Here is an 11,590-nt window from a genome sequence, read left to right on the forward strand (position 1 = left end):
GAATGAGATTTGTTATGTTTTATAATGTAACAAGCATGTTTTGTTTCTATAGCAACGATTTACAAAGTCACACCCCCTTCCTCTTCTGAAACAGGCTCTGGCACACACCTTTTTGAGCCCTGCCCTCTCTAACAATGCACCAATTGGATCTAGTGACTGTCTGGTCACATGATGTTCCCCACAGAACTTTGCATCTTTGGTCCTCTTCTGCTGCACTGACAGCCATTTAGTGAACCCCAGAGCCGAATCTTCACTAATTGATCGGCAACTTAGCTAATTGCTTATCATTGTGTGGATTGCATTAATGCATATAGTAAGGGGAGGGCAGCTTGGACAGCTGCTTTAAATAATAAGACTAACGCAGCGCTGTTCCCTCGGAATAATCCCGTTGAGCGCATGTTTTTCACGTCCCCTCAGGACCGCTGGAATTTCACAATCCGTCTCTGGATGAGTCGCAGAAAGAGGCCGTTGTTTTTTCTCTGTGTCAGAGAGAACTCGCGATTGTTCACGGCCCTCCTGGGACCGGTAAAACCACCACGGTGGTGGAAATCATCCTCCAAGCTGTGAAGCAAGGACTGAAGGTAAGCGAGGGGTCTGTCTGCACCCCTGAGTCACACCCCTGGGTCACATCCCTGAGTCACACCCCTGGGTCACACCCCTGGGTCACTATGGGGCTTAGAAATTATAGATTGACTTGTGGTTGTGGGAAAAAAACCTCACGGTCGGAGTTTGCTGAATAAGCTCCGTGTCTGGTGGGCGAGTATTTGTAATCGGGTATTAATATGGTTGTTGTAATCAATTGTCTAAATCCTTGGTAACAGAGCAAATGGGTTAACCCGGGGGAGCTCAACTGCAGTCCCCAAGCCCCCCACACCCCAACAGGTCAGGTTTTCAGGATAGCCCAGCTTCGGGTCAGGTGGCTGAATCAGTCCTTGCTTCAGCACAAATATATAATCACTGCGCTTCTCCATATAAGGAGCATGCAGCTAGTGAAGGAATTGCCCATACAATATATATTTATATATATATATTCTCCATTGATTGCTATCCCAAAGGGAGAAGCGCAGGGATTCACTTTCTGTTTTGCACATTTGTATGGCCAATTCCTTCACTAGCTGCATGCTCCTTATACGGAGAAGCGCAGTGATTATATATTTGTGCTGAAGCAAGGACTGATTCAGCCACCTGACCTGAAACTGGGCTATCCTTAAAACCTGACCTGTTGGGGGTGCTTGAGGACAGGAGATGAGCCCCCCTGGGTTAAGCTATGCAAGAATTACATCGTATCTAACTGACAATCTGTGGGCTGGTATATTGCAATACGTTGTGATAACACTGAACACACGTCACAGGAGACCAGGACATTTAACCCTTTCACACCGGGATCATTCACTAGGCAAAACACAGTAGTGGGAATTTTTTTTAGTTTATTCAGGAAAACCCGAGTACACACAATGAATACACAAAATACAGACGAAAAACACACTTGCTGGGGGTGAAATCTGGGCGCCTGTTTCGGTAGTCTTACCCCGAACAGGATGTCCACCTGGGCTTCCTGGTCCTCTTTCCGGCTAGAAGCTCTAGCTGCGACCGCTGCGTTCTAAAACTTGGACGTCGCGTCAGACTTGGCCTCAGCTGGGCGGGCTTTCTTACCTCCAAAAATGAAGCCGGTTTCTCTGCTATTCGTAACAGAGCAACTTTGAAAAGCCGCCCGCGCGTGACCAGCCCAAGTCCCAGGATCGCCTAGGTCTCTGACCGGGGCTTCTCCTTACATACCTTCCGCTGTTCTGTGTTCAGCATGGAGGTAGGGGGAGCAACCAATCAGAGCGTGGGAATTCCTTCCCGCCAGCCAATAGGAATAGGGGCTCGTCCTTTGGCTGACGTCAGAGGAGGGGGCGTGCCAAGCCTGCTTGGGATGCCCCATGGGCGGGACATATGAATTGACCAATGGGAAACGTGCTGACATTATGCCGCTTCCCCCAGTCAACCCATTGCCACCTACTGGGCAGGCTCCACTGAGTCTGGCAGACCGGAGGGTCCTCCCCACAGGAGGTCTCTGTTCTCCGGACTCAGTACTCCGCCCTGCCCCGGCCACTTAGCACCCGGACACCTCTCAACATCCCATCTCCTCTTTGAACTATGATGTCTATCCAGACTCCCCGGCACTTATATGGATGCCCGGGCTGACTGAATAGACATTTATAGTAAATGAACCAACACAATAAAAATATGGTTTATTACAAGATATACCTTGGGGAGACCCACATCTGTGAGGGAAATAGGACTGGGATATCTGGGCTCGAAAACCAGGAGTCTGGGGGACACTGGGCAGCCCCGGTGTAATTGAACCCGTGTACCGGCAAATCACGCCTGCACGCCGGGGACAATCAGGGGACTACCGGTATCTTTGGCCCCCGAGCTCCTGCAAACAAAACGACTCCATTTCGATCTAAATATCCCACCTAAAACTTACACTCACAAAGTGTCACGAGTCTGGGACAAAGGGAACATGAAAAGTGGAAAAGCGGGGGACATGAAAAGTGGAAAAGCGGGGGACATGAAAAGTGGAAAAGCGGGGGGCACTTTAACTTTTGCATGTTATTTTACATGGCCCCTGGCGCTATGTGGCTGCCAGAAACCCCACGGTTTCGGGGGTAACCAGATGGGCTTAACCTGTATTGTATAGCCTGGTTACCCCCTACCGTCACAACGCAATTTTAAAGGTTGCATCTGTACATATGCATTGGTCTATGGGGGATATTAACGAAGTCTCCTAACCGCAAAACCAGGGCAAATAAACGCATCACATCGAAGCTAAACCGCTAACTGCACTCCATGACACGTCTCTGACTCTATCTGGTGCTGTTTATTATAAAATAAAGTTGCACTGCTTTTGCAGAGTGTGTTTTTAACTCGCACAGCAGTGTCAGTCATTGATTTACAGTACGATGTGACATCACCACCGAAGAGGTCTATTTAGTAAAGTCTTCCGGCTGCAAAAGTAAAGCAAAAAAAGAGCGCCATATTCATCAAAGAAAAGGAATCCCCGGGAAAGCAGCGGGAGATTGTCCTTTGCTAAATCTGGTGCGACTCTCTGCACAGACTTTGCCGCAGTTTGGCAGCCGGGAGCCCTCGGTAAATAAGCCCCTATAGCTCTCTGCTGTTGGTAATAGCCATTTTATACAACCCAACATCTTGCTGGGCCGCCCTTCTTTCATTCTTTGGCCACTGCTATGTGATTGGATGTAATAACCTTTGCATCCATTTGGGTTGTTGTCTGTAGGACCACTCAAGAAGTTTTTGTCTTTGAAGCATTTAGCCTAAGAACTGGCATAGAACAATAAACTATAATAATAATAATAATAATAACCAGTGTAAGTTGAATTCCTTTTCTTTCTGAGGTCCTTTGCTGTGCTCCTTCCAATGTCGCAGTAGACAATCTGGTGGAGCGTTTGGCCACGTATAAAGAGAAGATCCTACGCCTGGGTCACCCTACTCGTCTACAGGAGTCCTTACAGCACCATTCTCTAGACGCTGCTTTGGCACGTAGCGACAATGCACAGATCGTGGCTGATATCCGAAAAGACATTGACCAGACCTTTGTAAGTACTCGACTCCATTAAAAAAAAACAGGTCCTGGCTCCTTGGTTTGTTTTATGTACCTTTTTTTATTGTTGGCTGGGTTGAAAATGATTTCTTCTCTCTTTATATTGGTGCTCGGCTACTATACCTTCTGAATATGGAGTTGAGAGTGTTAATTAATAACAGCACTGTAACCTATAGAACAGATTCCCAACTCCAGTCCTCAAGGACCACTAATAGTCCAGGTTCTAAGGCTCTCCTCTCATTAGCACACGTGGCTCAATCATTGTCACTGACCCACCTGTGCTCCAGCAGGGGTATCCTTAGCACCTGCACTGTTTGTGCTCCCTTAGGACCGGCATTGGGAACCTCTGGTATAGGACCTCTGGTATAGGACCTCTGATATAGGACCTCTGGTATAGGACCTCTGGTATAGAACCTCCAGTATAGAACCTCTGGTATAGAACCTCCGGTATAGAACCTCTGGTATAGAACATTGTATTATTGGTCCTGCAGAGTCTTTTGTTTTCACCTAATTGCCCCGGTTCTGTGTGTGTGTTTTTTCTTGCAGTACGGACTTTGAGGTGAGCTGTGATAGTGAGTTTAAGATCCCTCGTAATATAATGTAATCCCTAATGTAATTCATTAGTAAATATGTCCCTGTTTCCTACCCCTGACAATATTCTCTTTTCCTGTTATATTTCCTTCTTCTTACTAAAATATTACTTTCTTTACTTTAGTTTTGTTTTCTATGAATTGCAAATGATTTATACTTGGCAACAAATAAATAAATACTTCAGCATTAGGTGAAACTTTTTTTTATTTGGACTAACAATTGATATTATAAGACAAGTTCCCCCCTGTCTTCCTTGGGTCAGCAATATTGAGTTGCAAAATATTCCATGAGTTTAACAGCAAATAAAAATACCCCTTGTGAGCACATTCACGTCTCAGACGGGACTGCAACCCTGCTTTTCCCCATTATCTCTTGGCATACAATGCTTCCGCTGCAGCCAGGGATTCTGGGTAATGACATGCAAATGAGCACACAGTTTAACACTGATGTAAAAACCAAGATAGCAATCTAAGGCAGATGAGGAAGAGCAGTCATGGCAGAGGGAATAGTAAATAAACAGGGCAATAAATGTAATGACAAGAATAGTGAGAAATGTGGAGAGCTTGTAGGGTGAAGGTTCCAGCAGCAGTAGGGACAGGGAACGGCAGGGGAGGTTAAAATATAACATTATCAGTGAGGCAGGCGGAAACAAATACATACAATTCTGATAGTGTGTAAGAAACCCCAAACAAACAGACAATACTGGCTAACATGGTGCAGATATTTAAAAAAATGTATCTTTCAAGCAGGGGGTTTCCGAAGATGAACCCCTGCTGCCCGCGATACCTCTGTATGGGGTGCCGGTATCTCTCTCTCAGGAGTCCTGGTTCACAATATGGCGACTTTAAATGCCCTGCGTCGCTCGGGTCAATAGGAAGCCGTGACGTCATCCCTTGCGGGGCCTCCTATTGGCCCACGTGACCAGGACATTTAAACAGCAGAGAGATACCAGCACCCCCTTCTCAGGGAAGTATCTCTGGAAGCAGGGGGTCCTCTGAGCTTAAATCAATGCAGTTCAGCTCCCGAGACCCCCTGCTTCAAACCTGTCACAAAAACATGCTGCTTGGACCTTTACGACTATTATCATTTGGCGTTGAACTGGTTTCTGTTCTTTGGTGATTTTAAACATTCCTTTGAGGATTTGGATATTTAAATCCTTTATTAGTGAAAAATAAATAAATAAAGGGTATTGCCTGATACTAAAGCACTAATTTATGTTGCACTATGGCACCTAACACGGCTGCTTCTATGCTACAACACGTTCTTGGGCTCCGTGTACACGGCATTGAGTCATGGACATATAACCATTTCTTTAGGCAAAGATGAGAAAGATGCATCACAAGGAAGAGAAGAGCAGCTTTAAAATGGAAATGAAAGCTCTAAGGAAAGAGTTGAAGGCGAGAGAAGAGTCGGCGATGGTGGAGACTTTAAAGCACGCAAACGTTATCCTTGCAACAAATACTGGTTAGAGTCGTGGTTTTTTAATCTTGTTTCTTTTGGGCACCGTTTTGGAATAACGTTTGTTCTCTTTCTAATTGCCTTTTCTTTTATCGCTGTCATTGATTTCCAGTGAAAATGAACTACAAACTGTATGACTCATATGCCATTTGTGGCAGGCGTGTGCCAAAGGAAGGGTATTAATAGTGACTGTGACGGTGACAAATGCTTATTGTAGCTCTGCTGACGTTTTGTGCCTTTTGGTCACTCATGACCTTGCACCTTTTAGTGCATTACAATTTCTTTCGATGATCTAACAAGTTTCTGCGTAGAAATGATTCATCTGTTAAAGCTGAGTGGGATTTAGCAGCGAGACCTTTTTGTTTCTTCAGAAATGCGGTCGCTCAGAATGCAATCAGTCCCGTGATCAAAAATATACAGCCACTGAGCACCAATAACCAGGATAATGTTGTAGCCCTGGTACTGCAATCACATATGTAGAAGGAATTGAACAGTATCAACACCTCTGTTATTTGTGATACCTTTTTAATGGACTAAAAATATTGTACATTGTCGAGCTTTCGAGATCTAACCTTCAGCCCTTCATCATGTCTGAGATAATGGTGAGAAGATGGCACGAGCAGTAGAGGTGTTGATAAAATATCCTTCTACGCAGGAGCTGCTAAAAATATGCCATGCACACCGAATTATATCACATATTTGTTAGGAACTGTATTTTGTAGCGTAGACTTGTTGTAGATCGGGATGGGACACTTGGTCGTGGCTGTTTCACCGCGCCCAAATGGCCGCCAGCACTTATTCGCAACTCAACGCACTGCCAATTTGCCGCTGGCATCCCCACCGCCGCTTCTAAGGTAAGTTTAATTGCTGTTTTGGGTAGGTGGTTAATTTAAAGGGTTGTAGGGGAAGGGCATAAGCTAGGGGGTTTTAAGGTAGGGGGTTTAGGTACTTTCCCTTAGCAACGTTGGCAGGGTGCCGGCGGCGGGATGAGTTGCGGCGAAGCGGCGGCAGCAATCTGGTCGCAGCGTAATGGCCACGACCAAATGTCCAAAACCATTGGAGATGTCCTACATTAATATAGACTTTCCTTAACAGACCAACCCAAGCGTTCTTAGGCATGGCGGGCATAGTATGTGAGCTGCGGAGGCGCAAACATTTTTCTTTAAAAGGGCACTTCTATCCCAAATGATTGAATATGGAAATGATTCCCAGGGCAACCGGTGTAGTTTTCTCTCTCATGAAACAAAGGACCTTCTCCTAAATAACACTGTGGGGTATTGGGAAAAGCAGCGTGCCGGATGGTGGGGTGCGTTTGAATTATTTGTGAAGATATTGGGGTCTTGTTTGGCTTTATAATTGGAACTACTTATGTATTGGCAGTGCAAAGAGATTTGTCTAATGATCTCCGGATTCTGGCATTACTCCGTCTTTATATACAGCAACAGTAGATTTCTATACGAATGAGCAACAATGGTTGACATGACCGAGTTGTAGGCACATGGATCTGTTTTGACGTTGGTTTGTTTGCCAGGTGCTTCATTGGATGGCCCATTGAAATTGCTTCCCGATAATTACTTTGACGTGCTGGTGATTGATGAGTGCGCTCAGGCGTTAGAAGCAAGCTGCTGGATCGCATTGCTGCAGGCGAAGAAGTGTATTTTGGCTGGCGATCATAAACAACTACCCCCCACAATAATATCGCACAAGTAAGAAGGCAGGATATACATGTGTGGGGGCTTCCGCGTGTTATTGCAGTGGTCAAAGCATTATTGTTTTATTAGCAGTATTTTAATGCTTATGTCTTCGCTAAAGTATTTGGTAGGCGAACAATTTGTACAGCATTTTTCATTTGCATTCATATAGAAACCAACATTATCTCACTCAAGCTATCTGTTTGTATGTTGTATAGGTTGTTGTATAGGTTGCTGTATAGGGATAATGTTTATTTTATAGAGCATTTTTTTTTAAATTATTATTGCTGAACACATAGGGGCTTATTCTATATCCGCCAAAACGCGCCGTTGATTTCAATAGGGTATTTCGTCCGAGAACATCCAGATCGGCTGCTTTGGTGTAAGTGCTCAGGTATTCACCAGCCATCACGGAAACAAAACTCAGACTTTGCTGTAGAAGCCTAACCTACTGTAGCTGATGGGTAATCATGCTCTCATTACGGTTTCCAGAATAATTCCAACTGTGCTGCATTAAGTCAATCAATTATTAGTCCAAATGTATAATTGATGAAGAAGAATGGGGCGCTTTGAAAATTCAGGCAAAAGGCCAGTGGTTAGATAACTCAAGGTCACATAGAGGACTTTTCATAAATAATGTACAAGTTGTATATTGCAAGTATCAAGATAAACCGGAACCTTAACGGTGCAGAATGCAGCTACTGTAAGATGAGGGCCTTTGCCGAGTGTATGTCCATGAACACTTTCTCAATCAGGTTAGGTTAGATTGCAGCCATTGTTGACCATGGGAAGAACTGTCCACGTGCCAAGAAGGGTGCAAGATTTTGCCCCTATGCCAGTCAAGGTTCTTCATCCTTTTACATGGTACTAAATTCAGCTCCATCATTTCCCCATCCCTTGGAATGTGTTTCTTAAATGTGCGGTCCCACCTGGGACCAAGAGAACTAGCGGCATGCAGATGCTTATTGCGTTAAATGGAAGATTTATGCCTTTAAATAATCCAGATGCCCAAAGGGCAGATTTACTCATTGGCAATATTGATGTCATGAAACATGATATGGGCAGACCATATGGGGTTCATAAACTGATAGATTCTAAAATAATTAGTCACCTAGATGTAACCAATTAAAACAGATCACTGCAGTTAGTTCACCAGTTCGCTTTGACTCTATATGGGATTTGCACCTACGTCTCCAAAAAGTACTTGTAAAATGTAAAATGAACCCGAGTAATTACTTTGCATTGAAAACATCTATTAGCCAAGGACGAATTTGGCTCCTCTTTACTTAGTAGTCTTCGACCATAAGACACCTTCTCCCTCTAGAAGACACCTTCCAGCCCATTCACGTAAGGTGTCTTCCAACACCGAAAGGAGTCTACTGGAATAGCACAGCTAGTAAACAGGGCCTTTTTATCTTTACCAAACTATTTGTTTTTGTCTTCAGGTAGGTAAGACCTTGCTCTCCTTGTTCTAGTTTGCGCAATCCTTTTTGTGTCATCTTTCTTCGTACAGAGCTGCAGTTAAAGGTCTCTCACTCAGTTTGATGGAGCGTTTAATTGAGAAGTATGGTGACACGGTAGTGAAGATGCTCACGGTACAGTACCGCATGCACCTTTCTATCATGCAGTGGGCTTCACAAGAAATGTATGCTGGGAGACTAATGGCACATTCTTCTGTTGCACATCATTTGTTGAAGTAAGTCAACATGTTTGTAAAAACCAATGTGCCAATTATTGTTTTACTAGGGCAGGAGTGGCCAACTCTAGTCCTCAAGGGCCACCAACAGTTCAGGATATGCCTGCTTCAGCACAGGTGGCTCAGTCAACCTGGCCTGTTGGTTGCTCTTGAGGACTGGAGTTGGCCACTCCTGTACTAGGTACGGATGCGGTGTAGATATAAAAGATTTAGGGAAGTTACGTATGAGTATAACCGTATCATAGACTCCACACTAGATGTATCCCATTATACCGTAACCCCTCCTATTGGCACTCCCCAAATCACCAAATGGTGCATACCGGGTGAACATGGAGCATACTACATTGTTGGAAAGATGTGAATGGTGAAAATGCCTGCCCTGCCCTCGAGGTACATACATGTTTCAGGCCGTCCGGGGGATACAAAATGGAGGTTTAAATCTCCGTCATCCGTCACGACTTCCTATTGGCCAACGTGACCGGTATTTAAATATGGGGCCGTATCAACGCTACCGTTCATTCTATACGTCTAGCGTGTTAGGGGGATCGCTGGAGCTGAAATTAACGCTTTTCCGTTCCGAAGACAACCTGCTTCCTAACCATTTTAAAATAAGAGGGAGGGGATAGCAAGGGGTGACTGTTCCTTTAAGCACCATTGCTTTGTATGGAACTTAAAGCTTCCTTGGCAAGTGGAGGATGAATTTACAGCATATAAAATAAGAATTTGAGACTAAATAGTGATCTTTAAATATCACACTCAACTGATTTCTTCCATGCGAACGCAATCAAGTTGCCCATTAAATATTTGAAGCTGTAGCTGCTGCATACAATACTCTCTCAAATATAGGGCAGCTATTAAAAATGCACTACTTGTTCGTGATTTAAAGAGAGGCTATTTTCATTCTCTTTTCTAAAATAGTTAGAAGAGCTGATGTTGTCTGTTGCAGTAAGTGGATGGTAACTGTCTATCCTCTTTGGAGAATTCTGTATTGTATGTGTAGGGGGAATTATACGTGGGCGGAGGCATGAAATCTATAAAAAGAGAAGACTATTAAGAAATATTTCTGTTGAATGTACTAGGGATTTGCCAGGAGTGGCATTAACTGAAGAGACCAGCATCCCACTGCTGCTAATTGACACCGCTCACTGTGGGCTGTTTGAGATAGATGTGGAAGATGAACAATCCAAAGGAAATCCAGGTATGCTGTACTGTATGTTGCATAGGTCTAGTTTTTTATTTTATATGTTCTGGAGACCAGTGACTGTGGGTGTGTGTGTGTGTGTGTGTGCATATGTATACTGTGTGCTCATTTGCATGCCATGTCCCAGAATCCCTTGCTCCAGTGGAAGCACTGTATGCTAGGTGATAATGGCGAAAAGCAGAGTTCCAGACCCGTCTAAGACGTGAATGGGCTCACAAGTGATATTTTTATTTGCTATATGCTTTACGGGGAGGGTTTTTCACCCACCATAACTTATCTAATGTGGTGAAACCTACCCAGCCTTAAAATTGCACAGCCAGTACAACCTGCCTCGCACTCGTGACCCAAAAGGTTGAAGCAGCTGTGACGTGTCTGACGTGAATGTGCTCACAAGTGATATATATTTCTCCAACATGGGGAAGTATGTTTACATCAGGGCTAGAAAAATCCTGTGCGGCTGGTCACCCAGGCACCTAAACTTTGCCCCTTGTGCCTGTGCTGACTTGACTGACACCGCCGCCGCGACCGCCAACAACTCGCCCGAATAGGGCACGCTGTGCTGGGGCGGTGACTGACGGGTCAGTATGTGCTGTGCCGCTTCGTGTGCAGTATGGGGGGGCTGGAGGAGGGAGAATTAAGAGTGGGTAGGAGCGAGACGTGGGGTAAGGAGCGAGACGTGGGGTCAGGAGCGAGACGTGGGGTAAGGAGCGAGACGTGGGGTAAGGAGCGAGACGTGGTGTAAGGAGCGAGACGTGGGGTAAGGAGCGAGACGTGGTGTAAGGAGCGAGACGTGGGGTCAGGAGCGAGACGTGGGGTAAGGAGCGAGACGTGGGGTAAGGAGCGAGACGTGAGGTAAGGAGCGAGACGTGGGGTCAGGAGCGAGACGTGGGGTAAGGAGCGAGACGTGGGGTAAGGAGCGAGACGTGGGGTCAGGAGCGAGACGTGGGGTAAGGAGCGAGACGTGAGGTAAGGAGCGAGACGTGGGGTCAGGAGCGAGACGTGGGGTCAGGAGCGAGACGTGGGGTCAGGAGCGAGACGTGGGGTCAGGAGCGAGACGTGGGGTAAGGAGCGAGACGTGGGGTAAGGAGCGCGACGTGGGGTAAGGAGCGAGACGTGGGGTAAGGAGCGAGACGTGGGGTAAGGAGCGAGACGTGGGGTCAGGAGCGAGACGTGAGGTAAGGAGCGAGACGTGGGGTCAGGAGCGAGACGTGGGGTCAGGAGCGAGACGTGGGGTAAGGAGCGAGACGTGGGGTCAGGAGCGAGACGTGGGGTCAGGAGCGAGACGTGGGGTCAGGAGCGAGACGTGGGGTCAGGAGCGAGACGTGGGGTCAGGAGCGAGACGTGGG

General features: G+C 45.9%; 1 protein-coding gene across 3 annotated transcripts in view; it reads left to right on the forward strand.

The window, feature by feature from the left end:
• IGHMBP2 (immunoglobulin mu DNA binding protein 2) overlaps window positions 1–11,590 on the forward strand; it is a 31,569-nt gene that overhangs the window by 10,574 nt on the left and 9,405 nt on the right. For 2 of the 3 annotated variants that reach the window (XM_075567647.1, XM_075567644.1), the window contains exons 6-11: window positions 418–581; window positions 3,402–3,602; window positions 5,515–5,662; window positions 7,188–7,362; window positions 8,861–9,043; window positions 10,123–10,241. In XM_075567647.1, coding sequence (XP_075423762.1) covers window positions 418–581; window positions 3,402–3,602; window positions 5,515–5,662; window positions 7,188–7,362; window positions 8,861–9,043; window positions 10,123–10,241 — 990 coding nt within the window. The remainder of the gene's footprint in view (window positions 1–417; window positions 582–3,401; window positions 3,603–5,514; window positions 5,663–7,187; window positions 7,363–8,860; window positions 9,044–10,122; window positions 10,242–11,590) is intronic. The other variant, XM_075567645.1, reaches the window with a different exon arrangement.

The sequence above is a fragment of the Ascaphus truei genome, chromosome 12 (genome assembly GCF_040206685.1).
Source record: "Ascaphus truei isolate aAscTru1 chromosome 12, aAscTru1.hap1, whole genome shotgun sequence".
NCBI classification, from domain to species: domain Eukaryota; kingdom Metazoa; phylum Chordata; class Amphibia; order Anura; family Ascaphidae; genus Ascaphus; species Ascaphus truei.